General features: G+C 39.6%; 1 protein-coding gene across 1 annotated transcript in view; it reads left to right on the top strand.

Moving 5' to 3' along the window:
• The window catches only part of cog5 (component of oligomeric golgi complex 5), a 69869-nt gene that overhangs the window by 37487 nt on the left and 11492 nt on the right, over window positions 1-20890 (top strand). The window contains exons 7-11 of the mRNA XM_041780464.1: window positions 4726-4856; window positions 11038-11197; window positions 13062-13174; window positions 13801-13878; window positions 16765-16846. Coding sequence (XP_041636398.1) covers window positions 4726-4856; window positions 11038-11197; window positions 13062-13174; window positions 13801-13878; window positions 16765-16846 — 564 coding nt within the window. The remainder of the gene's footprint in view (window positions 1-4725; window positions 4857-11037; window positions 11198-13061; window positions 13175-13800; window positions 13879-16764; window positions 16847-20890) is intronic.

Below are 20890 nucleotides of genomic sequence, written 5' to 3'. Positions count from 1 at the left end.
GTAAAATTTAGCCATATGAATCAGAATAGAAACCAATCATGTAAAAACTGAGATTGTGTTCCAGTCATAAAAAAATCATGATGGGATTTTTATTGCAACCAACAAAGCAATAAAATTTTGTACGTTGATGCATCAGTAGATGTTTTTTTGAGGTTTTATCTCACTGTTTTCATCCTAGCACATTTAGAGCTTGAGGGCAAACAGCTGCAGGAAGGGAATAAGAACTGCAACTTATATCAAAATAAGAGTACGATTTAAAGGAGACAAGATTAGACGTGAACAAAATAACTTTTTCACAACTTAGTCAAATTTATTTACATTAGATTACACAAACTAAAATTACTTTTAGCCTCAGAGCAAATGAGCATAGCGTCACTTCACGGTTTACACTAGTTGGTGACACACTGCAGCCTCTGTCTTCTTCAAACACGCTGTTTTTAAGAGGCTCCTCAAGGCATTCTTCTTCTGAGATTAAAACAAATCAGATGTTCTGCAGAGCTGTGTGCTTCAGATCGCCACAAAACTCCTTTGTAATCAACAGAACATTGTTAAGATAAATCATCTTCAAACAAAAGAAACCAAAACTCAATCCTAAACTTTTTCTGTAGTGTTGAGAAAAAATCCTGTTGTGAAAACTCGTGTTGATTTGTAAACTTCATAGACGGACAGACACAGAGTTTTGGCTTAGATACATAAACCTGAATAAAAACAAAATGCTTTAGAGCATCATAGACCGAGCTTAGAAGAGCCTCAGTCTATGCTGCTCTTTAGATTTGACTATTAGCCAAAATATCATAACCATTGGAGCCTGACTTACCATGAGCTACCTGAGTGAGTAACCATGATGTAAGGTCATGAAGAAATGAGCTTGTATAATATCAACCTTGTTTCAGACAAACATGATTAATTCATGGTCTTAAATTCTAAAAAACCTACACTACCTAGTATCCTCAAGTGTCTGCATACTGCAATTCCCCATTTGTTTAAAGTCCCTGTAAAGTGAATTTTGGATTTGGACTGTTAGAAAGTTGTTCACCTCTTTCCTGGCTTGGTTTCTTTTGAGCAGGGGAAATATAGTGCCCCATTATGTTACTGGGTGCTATGGGAATTACCCATCCCTCCTTACACTAGAATGATATAAAACCACAGAGCAGTTCATCTCAATACAGTTTGTTGCTAGCTGATGTCACTGCCTTCTTAAAGGTTAACAGCCAGCTCCATGCTATCTTTTTGTTCTATGTGAAGTAAATGGCCTATGGGTCATTGAAAGTATCATAATGGAGAGATTTGTGCCAGAAAACAGTAAATTTGATCCCCAACTTCTGTCTCTCTGCTCTGGCTCAGAGCCAGGCACCTGAGCTCTGGCGAGAGTTCACTCTAAGGTGAACCAGATGCTGCTGGACTAAACATCTTACCTGCAGAAGGAGTGTTTTAATCCATATTTCACTTGTCTTTAGTCCTGGATGATTAAAAGAAGCAGACTGTGGCTTTGTCTCTCTCAAAGCAGCCAGAGTTCAGTCCCTTCTGTCTGTTAGCATTGTGATGCTAAAGTTTTGTTTAATATCCAATGATAGACATGTTCTATTTCTGCAAAGTCTGTCACAGTAAAAGCCTCCAATGCCACTCATTGTTGAAGGGCAGGCGGTAACTGTTGAGCTCTGTGCTGACAGAAGCTGGCATTACATACATCATTTGCCACCAAATCAGCTAAAAGAAAGCCAGAGAGGATCTAGCTTCTTGTTTGTTAGGAAAATGTGTATCTTTGTCTTTATGTAAGACATACTTTAATCTCTATCAAGGCTTCCAAATTTGGTCCAGATTTAGTGTAGAAGTACCAAACAATAAAATGAGGTTTTTCCTGCTGTTTAGGCCTCGATCACTAAATCCCCTCTCACCTGCACCTCTGCCTTCTTAATATCATGATAATTATTTCCTGCCTGTTTAATGTGCACTAATAAGCTCCAAGCTGATCGCTGCTGTCTCCAAGGTGACACTAGAGGGTTCAGACCTCTGTCAGCGTTATGATGCTGCGCTTGCCTACAGTGATTGGAGCAGATTTTTGATTAACCGTAAAATCAAACTCATTTTCTCATGAAGAATGAGCTGAATGAAACGCAGAAACCCAATCACACATGTGCCGTGAGCACGGCTCTCCCCAGGGGTTCAGCACATAATATCCACTGTCTCTGTGTGTATTTGTAGCCGCCTTCCGAGCATATTAGAACAAGTCATAGGAAATCAGGCCTGTTCTTTCTCCTTTATAAACACACATATCTAAACAAGCAGAGGGATCGGGGCTCAGCTGTTCAACCCCGGTGTCTGGCTGGTTTTGTTCTTGGGTTGAGGCTTAGAGCCGATTGCTTTTGAATTGAATGTGGCTTCTGTCCAATTCTCTTGTTCCTCTGTGCCTAAACCCGCCACCTGCCTGCTAATACCCGCCGTCTCTATGTCGCGCTCTCTCTATGGAAGAAGAGCAAACAGTCTGCAGCTCTAGACAAATAGCACGTCTAAAATAGTTTGATTTACTGCAGATTTTCACAAAGATTTATGCCTCCTGATTTATCAGAACATATGCCCTTAAGGAAAAAGCTAATAATCAAGGAAATTAAATTAGGGCTATCCTGAATAGGATAGGTCACCATAGTGGCGTGAGATTTCAGGAATTTAGTTTTCAAGGAATCAGAAGGCATAAAGAACAAGAAATAAATGGTGTCTTCATGTGTTTAAATAACCTCAAAGTCACAATTACTACTTTCCAAACCCGCCTAAGTCATACCATGCACTGGATGATTTTCATGTCTGAACTCCTGATGCTAAAAACAAGGGCGACTACAGACTAGTTTCAACTCATGTAGAATACCCAGAACCCACATGCTAGAGGTTATGCGGACTGTAAGACCACAAACCTGCTGTGTGTAGCAACAATCCTACAGTGGAGAAGTATGCAACATCCTGTAGGTCAGTGGTTGCCAGACTTTTTCAGCTAGGCCCCCTTTGGGCAGATGAAAATATTTCCACCCCCCCCACCCTTCACTGTACTAAACAACATGTAAAAATATATAAACATATGAAAAACACTGTCAGTCCCAATTTTTTCTCACAAATTCCTATTTGTTTTGCAAATATACCACTACATAAAAACTCAACATTTAGTAAAAATAACATCCATCGCCTTAAAAAGAACTTTAAAAATCAGACTCTGAAGATGGCTAATTCCCCATCTTTGTGCAGCCAAATGGCATACTGAAACTTTGTAAATAAGTCAAAAGGCATAACTTTACAGCTCCCCTTATTGTGTAGTAGGTCTGCGCTGCAGTTTTTATGACGCACAAACTTTCCAGAGATCAGTAAACAATTCCACTTCTGTATGACTATGAAATACATGATGATAAATTATTGATTTGACAATCCAAATAATGGCATAGCTTTTACTGAGCCATAAAAATGAGTTGATTCAGTCTGTGGCTCCCAGCTGCTCTTTTATCCATGTGTGGTGCTGATATGTACGAGGAGGATTTGAGTCTTGTGATTTTTCTCGCAGAGTTTTCTTTCCTTCAGGGAGGAACCTTTGCCAAGGTGGTGCTTAATTGAACAGGACAGCCCTTTGTTGGCATGTGTTTCAGCCAGCTTTACAGTCGTACAGCCTGAACAGAAAATGACCTCAGGGAAAAAGTAATGAATCATTTAATCATCTGAGCTAGATCCAGTGACAGCTTGCTACACAAACAGCCAGTCTAAGAGAAATTTTACTTTACTGACACTTGTTTTATAACAGTGAAATCTTGAGCGCTCTCTTCTCTTGTTCCTTATTTGCTACCTTCACATTTTCATTTCAGACGGTTGTGCAACCCTTCCAGAAGGAGGTTTCTTCACCAGCAGGTTGCGGTTTAGTCACACAGTCGCACTCTGCTGTCTGCCGTCTGTCTCCTCCTATCTCATCTCATTTAAATCTCTGTCTTTCAGTCCACGAATCTCCTCACCTGGCCCTGCTTCTCTCCTCCTGTCCAGCACTATTAACTTCCCTCATGAGTCAGAGCTGCAGAGTCAGCGCTTGAAAAACTCTGAGGAGACTACTTCATGTTTGCCTCCTCATGCTTGCTATAAAAAACTGAAACTATTTTTTTTTGCCTCTAAAAATAAGTGAGCAGCAGAGATCGTGACAGCAGTTTGACTCTGTGTTGCTTGAATCATTGATGTTTGCTGAAGCACTCCTGATTAGTCAGACCTAAAAAAAAGCACTGACAGATCAATTTCAGTCCCATATCAGCCCAAAACAGGCTCAGTTTTGAGACTGGTCATCGATATTTCTTCCTTTAGTGCACGGTCAGGATTTCTGCAGCATGTGGGCGGACAAACAAAGCCAGGGCAAAGCGGACTGGAAATGTTTAACACACAGTCAGAAGTGCGATGTGCTTCTTTGAAACAAGTGTTGCTGACTAAACCGCCAAGCTGACTCGTCGGCTTTACTGTCAATAGGATGCAAATTAAATTAAAGAGAACCACAGTGATTTAATCACAAAGGAGACGTGTTAAAGAAGTTTCAGGCAAGGCTGCTGTTACAAAAATGATTAGATAACCATTTTCTCTGAACAGGAGCCCTCAGCAGCATGCATCTATATATTTTATTTTAGGCACTTTTGCATAAACATGAATGAAAACGTGAAATAACCTGGATACAATGTGATATGAATGGGTGTTTTCTTATCTTGTGTGTGTTTGCTGCAGACTACCTTTCCCAAGGTGTGGATCTGAGCGGCATCGAGGTGATAGAGAATGACCTGCTGCTCATCAGCAGAGCTCGGCTGGAGGTGGAGAACCAGGCCAAGAGGCTGCTGGAGCAGGGCATGGAGATCCAGGTAAACAAACACTAACAAAAAACACGTGTAGATGTAGAATGGAGAGCTGGACATTGTCAGCATAGCAGTGGAAACAGAGACCCTGCTGATGGATGATGTTACAAAGACACAGCAAATATATGATAAACAGGATGGTGCCAAACATAGATCTTTGGAGGACGCCCTGAGTCAGAGGAGCTATGAAGGAGTTGCAGTTGTTGATATGAATGAACTGTCGTCAGTGAGGTATGATTTGAGCCATGTGCCAGGGATGTTGAGGGTGTTGTCCAGGAAGGAGAGAAGAATAGAGGTAGATGATGTTGAGAAGGACGAGGATGCTGAGGAAGCTGGAGTCTGACATGTATAGCTGGAAACAAATACAGTTGTTGCAGCTTAAATCTATGAGTTATGTATTAATTTATACATTTCAATAAATAATTATTTAAAGAATATTGAATTGGATGTATTTTCAGTCAAGAATGTGTTAATCTAGTTTTTCTTGGTGAAAAGAAGGTTGTCAAAATGTTTAATACTTGGGTGCCATGAATAAAGCAATAATGGGCATGCTGCTCTGAAACCTTGTGACTGTATTCTACCTCTGGCAGTCATTTAACACATTACAATGTAATATAATATGATTTAATGGTTTTCATGCTGTTCTGTTCTTTTCTGCTGTTTTAACACTGTGTTAAAGGCTATAGTGCCTATAAAAAGTTTTCACCACCTTGGATGTTTTATCCTTTCATTGGTTTTTAAAATCCATCGCTGTCAATATAATTTGGCTTCTCTGACAGAAAAACCCTCTTTCATGTCAAAGTAAAAGCAGATTCCTACAAACTAATGTTAATCAAATAAAATTATGTAAGATAAAATAAGTAACTGCATGAATATTCAGTCCCTTTAAAATGGCTGACCTTTTTCAACGGATATTCTGCCAATTGGTGAAATGTGGATCACTTGAGTGCAGTGAATGTGTCTCAAGTGATTGTAGTATAAGACACCTGTGTATAGAAGGTCCAGCCACTGGTAAATGAGTATTCCTGGCTACCATTACACCATGAAGACAAAAGAACACTCCAGGCAAATCAGGGAAATGTTACTAGAATGGCAAAGAGAAAGCCACTGTTGAAGAAAACCACCAAAGTTTGCCAAAAGGCATGTGGGAGACTCCATGATCAAGTGGAAGAAAGTTCTTTGGTCTGATGAGACCAAAATGGTGCTTTTTGGCCATCAGACAAGACCCTATGTTTGGCATATCACCACACACACCATCCCCACTGTGGAGCCCGGTGGTGGCAGCATCAAGTTGTGGGATGCTTCTCAGCACCTGGCCCTGGAAGGCTTGTAAAGATAGAGGAAATATACAAGGAAATCCTTGAGGACATTCTTATTCAGTTTGCAAGAAAACTACAGCTAGAAATAGAATTTATTTTCCAACAAAACAATGACCAGAAGCATATAGCGCAAGCTAAACAGAAATGGTTTAAAGACAACAAGGTGAATGTACTGGAGTGTCAGAGTCAAAGCTCAGACCTTAATCTAATAGAGAATTTGTGGCTGGACTTGAAAAAGGGCTGTTTGCACCTGATCCATGTGCTAGTGACAAAGCTTGAGAAGTTTTACAAAGAAGAATGGAGGTGCATCTACTAAATACTGACTTGAAGGGAGTGAATATTTATCTATTTGTTACCTCCACCAAGGAGGTAATGTGATCGGGTGGGTTTGTTTGTTTATTCATTTGTTAGCAACATAAATCAAAAGTTGTGGACGGATTTTGATGAAATTTTCAGGAAATGTCAGAAATAGCGTAAGGAAGAACTGATTAGATTTTGGGACTGATCTGGATCACTGTCTGGATCCAGGATTTTTTTAAAGGATTCTGTACTATTGGGAGATAGAGCTAATGGCGGAGGTCTGCGCTGATACCATTTTACACCAGGAGATGGCAGACATGAGTAACTTCAATCCCAGCAGCATTTTGGGTGTGTTTCTATTCAAAGTTTTGGAGTTTCCAGAGTTTGAAAGACTCATGCCCGTTTGAGGAGACGAGTCGGAGCGTAACAGAGAGAAAGACAGGGAATTGTAGTGAAAATACTCACAATGCTGGGAGGAACAGAGGAATATTCACCCTCTGCCATGACTTCCAGTCGTCCGGTGAGACCATGGGGGAGACTGTCAGTGCATCTGATGGCACTGGAAGCCAATGCTTTGCCTCACCATGTTTCTACCCCATCAGGGAGGGAGTAAGCGGCAAATGCGGATGGGGACGGATCCAGGAATTTTTAAAGGATTCTTAACTATTGAGATATAAGGCTAATGGCAGAGGTCTGCGCTCTCTGAGTGCTTTTTTAGTTTAAATCTATTTTCACTTTGACATTAAGGAGTTTTTTTCTATTCTGAAACAGGTATCAGTACAATTTGAAACTAGCATCTTAAAAAAGAACTAAATTCTTGGATCTCAACAACTTTAGATGAAACATAAGGACAACAGCAGAGGAGAAATGAACACTCTGTACATATATGTGTCATCTGAAAACACAGGAGCTCTGCTGACCTTCATCTACTCCAGAAAGCCTTGTTCTCCAGAGGACGACGTCCCATTAAAGAGAGTGTTATCCCATATGAGTGCATGCGTGTCTGTTCAGTGTCCGGGGTTACATACAGTACGTTCGGGAGAGAGTCACAGCTGTGTTTGAGTGTTTGGACGTGTTGTGCAGCCACAGAGAGATTTAAAACGATGAAAAGGAGAAAGTAAATGTGTAACACTCTGCCTCTTTCTCCCAGGAGTTCATGTCTCACCTCCAGGGTCTGAACTTTACAGGATGGATCGCAATTTCTATTTTTACATTTCTACATGCTGTCCATCTTTTTCTTCTCCAATGAAGAATGGATGTGGAGAATTATCAAGCATTTTTTTGCCTCTACACCAACAATATCTGAGGCTGGAGGCATTTGTAGGTCTATCTCGGCCATTCTAGTGAAGTGATCAGAAAAGGTTTGATGGATTTTCATCAAATGTTCCTCCTGACTAAAAGAGAGTAACATGGTATGGTAACATTATCTTTGATTAAGTAGCAGATTATGTTGTGGACTAGAGAGAAGAAAATAAATCTTCTCTGGGTAATGAGTCCCAGAGGAAAATTCAGATGAACGAAAAGGAAAACGGAATAAATTTCCTCACGTCTGTTTCATTCAGTGACATGTTGAGGGGCCGTATTTACCTCAGCAGGAGTGATTACAGTATGGTCTTCATGTGATTTCTTCTTTGTGACATTTTAAAGACACAAATTGAACAAAATTACCAAAACACTGTGTTCAGAAAAGATGAATTTAACAATGTTTTGACATTCTGTCACACTGCTCCCCTCACTGACGCCGCTGATGGTCACAGTGTTATGATTTATGGCTTCATAAATGCCTACAGGGATCATTTAAAGGAATAAAAACTGTATATTGGTCTTCTTGTTTGACATGTTTTTCAAACTTTGTATAATTTAGGGTATTGCTGAACACTTCAGAGGCTATCAACCTGCTCTGACCAGAATCTGCTTGATTTTTAGTCTTCTATTATGTCTGAAAGCTGTCAATTATGACATGATAAGGTGCTACAATGCCTGCAGAGCTAGTCTGAAAACATCAGGGAGGAAACAATGAGAGAACATAAACAATCTGAACACCAAAGTATAAAGAGGAGAGACGCGGCTGTATGGATTATCTCCAGGAGGAATTGTCAGACTGATTCTCTTCAGAGAATTAAAGAAGAATTAATAGAAAGAGAGGAAATAAAAAGTAGGTAAATATGGGGATATGTGATATTATCAGCATGACATTGGCAGATATGGAAAATTTTATAAGTTAAATGAAGATCATCAGTCTCACTGAGTGAGAAAGTGTAAGAGTGAGAAAAAGAGCGGAAAACAGCTGTTAACTCTAATGTGAATTAGCGTATCTGAACAATTATTCTCATCAGAGAGAATTAGAAGTAAAGGCCTGATTCCAAATATTAAGTCTGCTTTATATAAAGGCCTGTCACCTCCAAATGTGTAAACAAAGACCCATGTCTTTATCTTAATCTAGTGTCTTTAGCCGTTAAACCGGGTCCCACATCGACTTTCAGTCAGGTTGTCAGTCCTTTGTCGTGCAGTAAATAGGGGGACAAGTTGGCTAAATGCGCCCCAACAGTATTCATCTGAGCAGATGAAGAAGAAAATTGTAACGGAGCAGCTGAAGCAAGCATTACGAGTGCATGTTACTCCTAGTACAGCTGGACTGCATGTGTCTGTTAGGTGGAATTTTCTTTTTCTTCAAGTCGACAGTTGAAGGTACCACTTTTTGGTTTGATTTGATTCGAAGTGCTGATATGCGTTTAGCTCATGTTCTCCTTGCAAGAAGATGATGTATGTATTTTACCACTGGTATCATAAAATGACACTACGTCACAAAGCCTTTGAGACCTGATAGTAGTATAGATAAGCTAAACTGTTATTGATTTTCAGGTATTTGCAAAATACAAAATCAGGACTTTATGGACCTGGGTCTGCCATTTTTTTTTTCTTCTTCTTTTTTTTCTTTTTTGCACAGGCCTACTGCATAGGTGACTGACCATTTTGGTTTCATGAATGGATTTTAAGAGGGAGAAAAGCTGTTAAAAGTTGCCTTTTTGGTTGACGCTAGGAGCTACTGGCAAAGCTTTGTCTGATTGCTCAGTGTCAACCAGAAAGACCACTTTTAACAGCTTTTCTCCCATGTTATGTGAAATTCATCCATGAAACCAAAACGTTGGTTTATCGTTTAATAAATACACTTTGTGGAGTTATGTTTCATTGAACAGGCCCCCCATTCAAACAAAAAAGCTGTGCTAAGCAGCTATGGAAATCCCTACTGGAGTTATTTTGTTAGTCTCAGTAAAGTTTAATAACCTTGCTCTAAATTGCCCGTAGGTGTGGGGGAGAGTGTGGAATAACCCCACAAGCTTTGCTGCCTTATCAGTTTACCTTTACTCTCTTTACATACAGGGTTATAACTTAATGAGATTGTGAGAAAGGGCACCAACTCAGCCAATATGGTTTAATACACAATAGATATATTTTCAATAGCCAGGCCTTTTGCAGCATTGGATGCTGGTGGCTGTAATTGTGATCATGGCAGTTAGTGTCTAAGCATTTTATACCGGTTTATTGGCCATAGCCAACCTTTTAGATAAAAAACAGGTATTAAAAGTGCGCCTTAGACACAAGCTTGACTTTGTTGTCGGTTATTTTTTAAAATTTTGCTTCGACAAGACGGTTTCAATATTTCTGTGGAGGACTGAGGCTTAAAATAGCCAAATCTGAGCAGAAAGTGTTAAAAAAAACAGTTGGAGTGGTGTTTTTGCCCGTATGTTGGCGTGTGAAGAGTTAAAAAGGTGTGCTAGCAGGAGGTGTCAGGGTGCGAATCTGCAGGAAAAAAATATTTGTCACTTTTTTCTCCACAATAATCTGTTACTTTTTCTAAAATTAGACCCATGCTCTCTCCCTGGTGTATACCACCCTCAGCTGAAGTATTTTTATCTCGACTTCTGCTGGAGCGGCCTCGGCTAACAACTTCATCTCCTCGTTATGTTTGTTGACTCGACATCCACAAACACTCTCAGATTCTCTGCACACGCTCCGATAGATGCTCTTATATCAGAGTCTCCTCACTGTTGTGTAAGCGTTTGGACGGGCTGAGCGGGCTGTGTGGGGGCGTGCTTCACCTCGCCGCTCTGACGGAGCCAACAGAGACCCTGCAGTCATCTGCTGAGTGGGAGAATAACTGACCCACATAGAAAAAACTCCTCTGCTAAGTAAAAATAAAAAAAAATTGATCAAGGGTCTAAAACGGTAGAAGTCACATCTCTTTGATGCAAAACGCTGCCTCATCAAGCCCCCCGATCATGTAGGTTTGATTTTTTTTTCCATTTCATAAACTTTTGTGAAAACAGTTTGAATATGAAATACAAAGCTTTGTTTCCTTAACAAGGCTTGTCTTTGTCTTGACTTTGCCCTGCCACATTTTCACAGCTCTCTCTCATTAAATCAATGTCAGAAATATTTTTAGCTCTCCTTGTCGCCTCTGTACATGCTGACATGTCTAGTGTTTACACGTGAAAACACCAGATCCTTCCCATTAAAAATAAAACATCATGTCAGACTTCCTCTACCTTTTTTCCTTTGTCTGTCAGAATCCAACCCAGGTGGGAACGGCCCTGCAGGTCTTCTATAACCTTGGCAGTCTAAGAGAAACCATCAGCTCTGTGGTGGGGGGCTACAGGACCACCATTAAGGACAACATCAGCAGCGCTCTAGACATCAAGGGTCTGACCCAGCCGGCCAACATGAAAGGTACGAGCCGAGTGAGGAGGAAAGTTTTATCATTGTCCTAATTTCTAAGAGATAAAGAGACAATGGGCGTTTATAATTTGACCCAGTTCATCTAAAATAGATTATTAAACCACGGCCACAGAGAATAGTCCATCATGACTGCAGGGTGTATGTCAGAATCACGGTTTTCATGTTACAGAAACATCACTGTTTTAAGACCAAGATTCACATAAGCTTTAATAGTCAAAGTCATATGATGTTGTAAAACATTTGTATTTTTACTCATCGGTCTCAAATTTTAGATGCAATTGTAGATAAGAAATGCATTCAAAACAGCTAAATAGTTTCTTACAGACCTTTGCATTAGATGTTTGTTTGATTTTTTTGTATTTGGGTTACTGTTTGTGATTTGTATTACTTATTATTGTCATTGTTGTTTGGGTTCATTCTGTGTCTTCATGTGTTGCTGATTACTCTGTAACGGGCCCCACTGGCTTTGTCTTTTCTCTGAGTCTGTGGTTGCCTCTAATTGGTCATCACTGGTATTGGGAGAGGCCAATACCTGATCAGTGGGTCCTGTGTAAAGACTCTCACCTGGTTTCTCTTCTCTCTGATTCATGTGACTGCCTTCTTTTGCTGGAGTCTATATAGAGTTGTGACCACACCACAAATGTTTGTTAGCCCTGAAGAAGAGCGGTTTGGTCAAAACATGTTGGCTTTTTAATGATTTGGCCATTACAATAAAGGCTTTTTTGTATTTCCTTCCTCTTTTGCACTTTTTTGTGTTTGGAGTGCCTGGTTTTCTCCCCTTTTTTGTAGATAAGAAACATCTGAACGATAACATTCTGTTCAGTCAATAAAAAATCTTTCTTTTTACTTTTTGCTTATTCGCTTGATAAGCTGTAGAAGCTCTGATAGTTTCATCTGCAGTAGAAATACTTGGCCTATGATGGAATTTTTCTATGATGTACATTGTTGGTGCCTTGAGGTTATGTAAGTCGTGTAAATTATGCAGCATTTTTACTGGCTTTAATTTTAGATTTATTGCAACAGGATTATGTAAATGATAATTTCCTGTGGTGAAACTGTGGCTACCTCCAGTGCTTAGACCATGGATTAAACCACACGGTCATGGTATAATAAAGTTATTTTTAAATAAAAGTATGTTATTGGCAGGAGTCACATTTTTATGCCTCCTGTGCTAAGAGATAGCCAGCAGATTTGTTCTCAGGCGGCCCGTCCATCGGCCATTCTTTTGAAGGTGACATCCCAAGAAACCGTGGAGGGATTTTGTTTCAAACTGCTCAAGCTCTGTTAGAATGCACAGAGATCAGGTGTGAACAGCCCTTTAATGTCCAGCCATAAATTTTCTATTGGATTGAGGTCTGGGCTTTGACTCTACCACTCCAAAACATTCACCTTGTAGTCTATAAACCGTTTCTGTGCAACTTTCACAGTGTTCTTCGGAAATTGTCTTGCTGGAAAATAAATCTTCTCCCAAGCTCTAGTTCTCTTGCAGGCTGAATATGATTGTCCTCCAGGATTTTCCTGTATTATTTCCACATTCATTTTACCCTCTACCTTTACAAGCCTTCCAGTGCCGGCTGCGAAGAAGCATCCCCCACAGCTTGATGCTGCCACCACCATGCTTCCCAGTGGGGATGGTGTATTTGTGTTGATGTTCAGTGTTTGGTGCCACCAAACTTGGCGTCTTGTCTAATGGCCAAAAAGCACTGTTTTGGTCTCATCAGACCAAAGGATATTTGTTGGACATGAGGGTGCACCATCAGCCTTCGAGGGTCAAATGTCACTGCAGTCTTCAACTATCAACTGTTTGGTCAGATGGGTATATTGGTGTTTCAGAACTCTCTTTTTTTATCTACAGGAGCACCAGGCAGAGCGGTACTGCCCACACCTGGAAACACGGCAGCTTTTCGTGCTGCTTTGTGGACCAACCTGGAGAAACTGATGGACCAGATCTGCGCAGCATGCAGACAGGTAAATGCACCTTTAATACAAGACTTTAAATCGGATCAGACTGCCTGAATAAAGCCAGGTTTGACCCAATTGTGCCGACAGTGCCTGTCATCAAACATCATGCTTGAATATGAACATCAGGAAAAACAAATGCTCTCCTAGTGTGACATAATCAGTGATGCATCCAGGAGGTTAAAGACAAAAAAAAACAGTAATTTTTGTTTCCTAAGGAAAGCTCCCATTCCTGTGTTTCTGGTGAGCTTCAGTTTAACTGTAAATAGTAAGTAACACAAAGGCCTCAGTCAGGATTACTTTCGCCATAGTAGCCTGGAAACAAAAAACAGATTTTCTTATGACTTACATTTACTGATTTTTTTTTGGCAAATTGTCTGAATGTGTTAGGTCTGAGCTCAAGAAGACGAGGAAAAAAACTTTTAAATGCTTAAAACAGAGGTTTAAACTGTCATTTCTGGTAAATTAAAGGGGGTCAGGAAATCTAAACGCTATTTTCTTTCAGACAGCACTAAGAAGATTGTCTGTGAAACTGCCAGGTTTTGGCCTGGCAGTTTGACCCAAAATGAAGTCAGATAAGTCAGCAGGACTGATGAATCAGGTTTGAAGTGTTCTCGATTTGTAATTTTTTTCAGGTGCAACATCTACAGAAGGTTCTGATGAAGAAGAGAGACCCTGTCAGCCACGTGTGCTTTATCGACGAGATCATTAAGGTGGGCAGACAGTTTGCTCTTCTTCTGGTTGTGGTAATTACGACTGCAATCAAGACCCCAATAAAGAGGGTCAGGTCTGGTTATAGGGTTTAAAAAATGTCAAATATCTGCAAGCGCTCAAACGTCAGACTTTATGTGACAGCTGCATTATATGATAAGCAAGGAATTATACAACGTAACCCCTGGGTTTTCTGTTGTGAATTAGATTTATACACATAACACAGAGAAACTGGCTCTTATTTATCAAAGCAGTGTAGATTTGGGTGGAGAATCCATCTAACAACAAGGTCGACATGTGATTTATGAGTATCTGGCCAATCACAGCGTACGAGTGACCAGGTGTTGATAAATGCATCTGCTAAATAAACTGGTACCCCTGACAAGCTAATTTTCAGTGCGCTTCTCACCAGAATTCCTTGCTGGTTTGTTACAAAACAATGCTTCTCTTGGTAGAATCAGTGGCAATGTTTTAAAACCGCTGTGTGCTTCATATTTCTGCATTTCAAGGAAATATTACACAGAAAACATTAATACGAAAAGAAATCCTTTCCTGTCCAGACATAGGCTGTAGCTGTAGACCTGAAAACCTACCCCTGAGCACTGAGAATGCTGGACTACATTGTTTTTAATGAAAATTAGCACTGCCACCAGAAAAAGCACCAGCTTTGCACAGGCCCTTTTTGTGATGTCAGTTTCCAGGTCAGAGAAGTAAAAGAAAATAAATTTTTGTCATTTTTTGCCCTGAAAAGTTGCAAATTAGTGAATCAGATACACCATGTGTGAAAGGAAATAGGTGCTGGGGTGAAGAGCGTTGTTGTGGATGACTGGACTCCAGCTGATAATTGAAGCTAATTGCCTCCCCAGCAGCCATTTTTCCCCACTTGCTAGAAAAACCCTGCCTGTAGCCACCACCTCTTTATTCTCAAATGGTGCTGATCAGTCTGTGGAGCTTTGCAAGATGGATCTAACTGATGAGAGACATTGAATCTGGATAACCCATTGGCTTTTCAAGGTTACATAATTTAGTATTTTTTGGAAAAACAGTAATTTGCAATAAGCCTTAAAGCAGGCCACAACCCACAATCACTGGGGGGCCAACTCTGGCCTGAAATAAGGCTTGAAGTCGTCTAGTGTACGGACATCTTTACGTGGCTCACAACAGAGTTTGGGGATCTTTCCATGGCTACTTTGAGATGAAGAAGGTGAGTGACAGCAGCAGCAGCGAGATGATGGAGCTTCGTAATCAGACAATTTGATTGTTTTTGAGGATCAATGGCTAGAAACATTAGTTGCGTTCAACATATCTCATAATTTTAAGAAACATCAGGCCACTAATTAACCTGGGCTTCTACAGTTGCAAGAAAAAGTATGTGAACCCTTTGGGATTTCTTGGGGTTTCTATGGGGTTCACATACTTTTTCTACCCTGCACTGTAAATGTTTTACATGTTTTGTTCAATAAAAACATGAAAACATCTCATTTTTTGTGCGGTATTTGTTTAAGCAGACTGTGTTTGTCTATTGTTGTGAATTAGATGAAGATCAGAACACATTTTATGACCAATTTATGCAGAAATCCAAGAAATCCCAAAGGTTTCACATACTTTTTCTTGCAACTGTATATTACATATGTCCTTTGTGCTCTTTTTATCAGACTTGACAGGCTTAAATGTTTCATTATTCAAAAGCTATCCATTTTATTTTTTAGAGTTTCTTTTCTAATTTGAAATTCTAACCAGCGGAGTATTGTATGTCCAGTGTGAACAATGTTAATGGGTCTGAATCTTCTTAAAGGAGGCAGAATTCTCTTTAAGAAAGGTATTGGAAGGTAGACATTTTAATGTGTTGCACAAAAGCTTTTGGATTTGAATTTAAATGCAATGTGGATCAACTTGTGTCTTTTTCTCTCTTTATTTATCAAGTGTTTTAAGAAGAAAACGTTGATTTCTACAGAGGCCCTGTCACTTAATTTGTAATACCAGTATTTAAAGTAATCATGTCAATCTTTAACAAATTATCAAGACCACTGTCAGCGCCTCACTCTCTTACCACCACAGAAAGCCAGATGCACAAATCAGAGCTAGAGGCTGTTACTATGGAAACAAAGCTCTCACCAATTACCCCGAGCCCGAGGTGTGAGCGGGAGACCTAATGACATGTCTAAATGCACGGCTCCTCAGCTGTGGTCTTCGCCTTTGCTATCGGAGCAGAGATAAAACATGAGACTGACATGTCGCTCAGCTGTCAGAGGAGCTGCAGAAATGTAAATATAATGATGAGAGGCGACGACAGATGAGCTGTAGCTCATTATGAGGAGCAAAGCAGAGACGGGGAGCGTTAATGGACTATCACTCAAATTCAGAAATAGATGTTAGACTAATTCGCTTTTCTTTTTTTATACTTAGTAGCCATGGACTGTGTAAAATGGACGTATGCATCCTGATGTTACCTGTTAGTTTCTTGATCCTGATTCAGAAGAAGAGTTGGTTTTCTGGAGCAAGAAGGGACTATAATTGGAGGAAAGGGCGGAGTTGGAGGGTAGCAAGGGAATTAGTTAACAGAAAGTAAACAAAATTGATTAACTAATTAGGTATTAAAACTTGAACAAAATTCAGATCCTAAGTCATATTTTAAACCAAAAGCCGCTGTGAGAGAAAGAAAGAGCAAGCACTGTCCAAATGTTTGTGCAGACGTGCAGCAGGCCTCACTAATGAACAATTAGAGGAGAATAAACAGACACACGCCCAGTCCCATTAAAGAATTAATGTGTTTTCATTGGTCAGGCTCATTGTGTCGAAACACATTTACTCCAGAACTGCAGATGTATAATGCAGCTACAAATATGATTCTAAAACAAACTTTATTTATATTTCCTCTGTGTTTACAGGACGGTCAGCCGGACATCCTCTACACCTTCTGGAACGACGTGACCAACGCACTCAGCGAGGAGTTTCACAAAGCCACAGAAGGTAAGACTCAGGTTTCATTAAAAAAGGATGTTTCCTCAGCCTGTTTAAAACTTGCTGTTTGATTAATTTCATCATGATCATCATCATGAACGGGTAAAGTGATTCACTAGTGCATTTTAGTCACAGTCCTGTTCCTGTTTACACTGAGTTTTTAACAGAAACCCATGAGAAGTGAAGATAAATTTATTGGGATGAATAGAACCAGTTTTGAAGCCTGGGATATACAAAACAACTACAAAATAAAAGATATGCAAACCTATCTCCAAAAATGTTGTGTAAAATATGAATAAAATCAGAACTCAGTATATTACAAATCCTTTTCAACTTGTATTCACCTGAACACAGCAAAAAGACAAGATATTTTATGTTCAAACTCAACTTCTTGTTTTTTGGCACTTACTGTACACATTCTGAATTTGATGCCTACATCAAAGGCAGGTTTTGTTGCTCCAAAACCTGTATGTACAGTGCTTAACAAATTTATAAGACCACCTGTCATTAAAACGAGAAAACATAAATATTTTAGAAATCTTTCAAAAACTTGTTTAAAGCTAAAAATGTTATTGTTATTTATTTGGCAAATAACAAACTGAAACAACTAAATAGTCCTTTTTCACACATAAGAACCAAAAAACTTCATATATTGTATGGCCTCCTTTGGCCTTGATAACAGCTTGCATTCTTGCTGGCATTGTTTTTATCTACTTTTCCACAGTTTGTTTTGTTATTGAGTTCCAAATAGTTTCTAGCTGTTCCCACAGACTTGCTTTAGATGAAACTTTTGTGCCATCAGTCTTTGAATCTGTTAAATCCCAAATTTGTTCAATAGGATTCAAATCCTGACTTTGACTTGGCCAGTCCATCAGTTCCAGTACTCCGGATTCCTTTTTCTTGGTCTAATAGTCTCTGCACAGCTTTGAAGTATGCTTGAGGTCATTGTCTTGTTGGTATATGAACCCACGACCGATCAGATTCAGTCCAGAAGGGATTCCATGATGCACTAAGATGTTGTGGTAGACGTTCTTGTTCATGATACCGTCCATTTTCACTAATTTGCCCATGCCATATCCACAAATGGAACCCCATACCATAATGGAATCTCCACCATGTTTCACTGTGGGTGCAATGCATCTGGCATGAAAACGTTCTCCAACATTTCTGCAGACATAAACACGACGATGCTGACCAAAGAGTTCAAACTTGGACTCGTCCATCCAGAGTACCTTCTTCCAGTCACCAACAGTCTAGTGTTTGTGCTCCCTGGCAAATTTGAGGCGTTTCTGGATGTTTGCAGGCCTTAGTAATGGCTTCTTAGCAGCTATTCTTCCCTTTAAGCCTTGTCCCGTCAGTCGTCTGCTTATGGTCATTCTGGATACTTTCTCAGACTCTGATCTAGAAGCATTCATGTCTGCTTGAAGATCAGCAGTGGTCTTCCTTCTGTCTCTAATACTTAAAATCTAGAGGTGTCTGACATCTGCTTCGGTTAACTTCTGTCTCCTGCCTCTTCCTTGGCGCATTTTGTAAGTACCAGTCTCGGCAATTGACTCCAAAGCACACTTGACCACACTGTGAGAACAATTTATGTCTTTCCCTTTTTGTCTTAGAGTCCATCCAGCATCATGAAGTGCTGTAATGCGGACCCTTTCATTTTCAGTGAGCTCTCCACGTTTGACCATTTTGAACAGGAATGAGGAATTTCAAACTGAATTTACCTTTTTATACCCAAATTTGAGCCAGCTCACTGGGCTTCTCTGAGAAGTCAGAAATGAATCAAGCATAACATTCAACCACTAAAACTCATTTTTCTGCTCAGAAATACGAGTAAATAACTATAATTTGACATATTAATCAAGAAATATTAATGTGCTTTACTATTTTTTCAGTTTTTTTGTAAATCAACAAATTTGAAAATTAATGGATAACAATAATAATTATATTTTAGCATTAAAAATATCATTGGGTTAAAGAGCTTCTACATATTGGTGTATTAACCATTGCAGAAACATAAAAGATGATTTTGGTAATTACCAGTGCTGTTAATTTAGGACAGCTGTGGCATAAACCTTACTTTGGGTGGTGGTCTAATAAATTTGTTAAGCACTGTACCTCTCAGTATTAATGGATTCTTCACAGATGTGCAAGTGACCCATGCCATGGCACTAATACACCCAGTTATCACCCAGGAGTTCTTGTGCAGGAAACTTAACACTTATTTCCAACTTAAATAAGAAAAAGTTAACTAATTTCTGGGATTTCTTTGTTGATATGTGTCTGAAAAAGAGTTTCTTGTTGCAACATCTCATTCCTACCAAAGTTGTTTTAACTTTCTTGAAGTGTGAGGGCAGCATCATTGAACAGCAGTGTCTTTAATCCTGCTCTGCAAGCAAGACAAACTTCTGAATTTTTTTCTTAATTGATTTTCGAGCTCAAAAACGGGTGAAGCAACGACATGCATTACAGCTGCAACTTACATGGAGGAACTCCTTCATTAGGCGGATGCTTACAGCACTTATGCAATGCGTAACATGCAGCAGAGGACATACAAAGCGATACTGATTGAAAACCTCCAATTTGGTTTCTCCTGTCCAGCATGAAAACAAACACTGCAACTGACTGCAGCATCAATAGGGAAAACTGATTATTTTATTGCTAAGTGCACCTCAGGAATTGAACTCTTTGTAACTGCTTCTAAACGGGAGCTGATTATTTGTTTCACCAATCATCCCGCTCTTGTTTCCCTCCTTGTTACAACCAGTCGTGAATCAAAGCTGCAAATGAAAGTGGTGCTAAAAAGAACAAAAAACAAATAAGAAATGGGCAGAGACAGAAGAAAGGCTTAATTATCCTGACAATAACACACTCTTGTTCTCTTTTCACACACACTTGCAGATCATTTGGAGGCGTTTCAGCAGAGACCAGTTTGATTACACAGAATAACAAAGTGAGAACAGGAGAGGTGGATTTGGCTGCTTGCTAACATAGTTGGCTTAAAAATCACTTCACATGCTGTGTATCTGTGTGTGTATTTGTACAAGCTGTGTGGTGAAGATTTTCTGAAGAAGACACCGTTAGGTGTTAGTAAACTGTAGCGCTGAATTTTTATGAGCTGCTTTGTTGCAGATTTCCTATGTAGTTCCCCTCTTTCACTTCTCAAACAATAAGAAATGTCGAGCTTAATGTAAATTAGTCTTAGAAAGCTTCAGCTATGATGAGGATGCATGTCTTCATGGAAGATGGCTTAATTTTTATTAATCAAATTTTACCTAGCAGTAAGTTATAAACTTCTTCAAGTGAAGGCTTTGCTTTCCATGTGCTGCATTATCTACAAGATTCCAGTACATTTCAAATATATGGATGCCTGTTTGATACCCCTAAATGGTTCACTGGTGCCGCATTTGATATTTTAAAAATTCAACCCCCACAGTACATTCAACCTTTGATTATGAAATTTGGCAGGTTCATGTACAATGCCAGGACCTACAAAAATGCCTCTTGGACCCTTGTTGCCAAATCAACAGTCCACCATTTACATGTTTTTGGAAGCAAAATTGGTTAAAATTACCGGACCTCATACTAGAATGAACTACTCCAACGATTTAGTCTAAACCCATAAAGTTATTCTGCTCATGAAACAAACGTAAGAGGTATGGCTCTGGCTGCTTACTTAAGTTCGATATCTCGCCATGAAACAGGAAGTTACTGTTCTTCAAACATACAGGGTGATAACTGCCTTATCCCTTACTTATGTGATTCATTTATGTGATTACTTAGGCCAATCTCTTCTTAAAATATCTTTAAGCCAACATTAAATGTCATTCATAGTGCCACCTACTGGTAGGGCACATTAAGACCAGCATGTCATGATTCAGTTAGTTGCTTCGACATTTACAGCTCGTGCTCTCACTTCACGTTGTGTTTAGAAGACATGAAACTTCAACCGTGTTTGGTAGACATCACAGTTGCTGTCCATTTTATGGTGGTGCAAAAACCCCAACATGCATCATACTTTGACTAGTTTGTTGGTTCTGCTTGTAGCCTTAGTTT

The sequence above is a fragment of the Cheilinus undulatus genome, linkage group 23 (genome assembly GCF_018320785.1).
Source record: "Cheilinus undulatus linkage group 23, ASM1832078v1, whole genome shotgun sequence".
NCBI lineage: Eukaryota > Metazoa > Chordata > Actinopteri > Labriformes > Labridae > Cheilinus > Cheilinus undulatus.
Note: the sequence above shows the minus strand (reverse complement) of the source record. Positions and strands in the feature narration are given on the sequence as shown.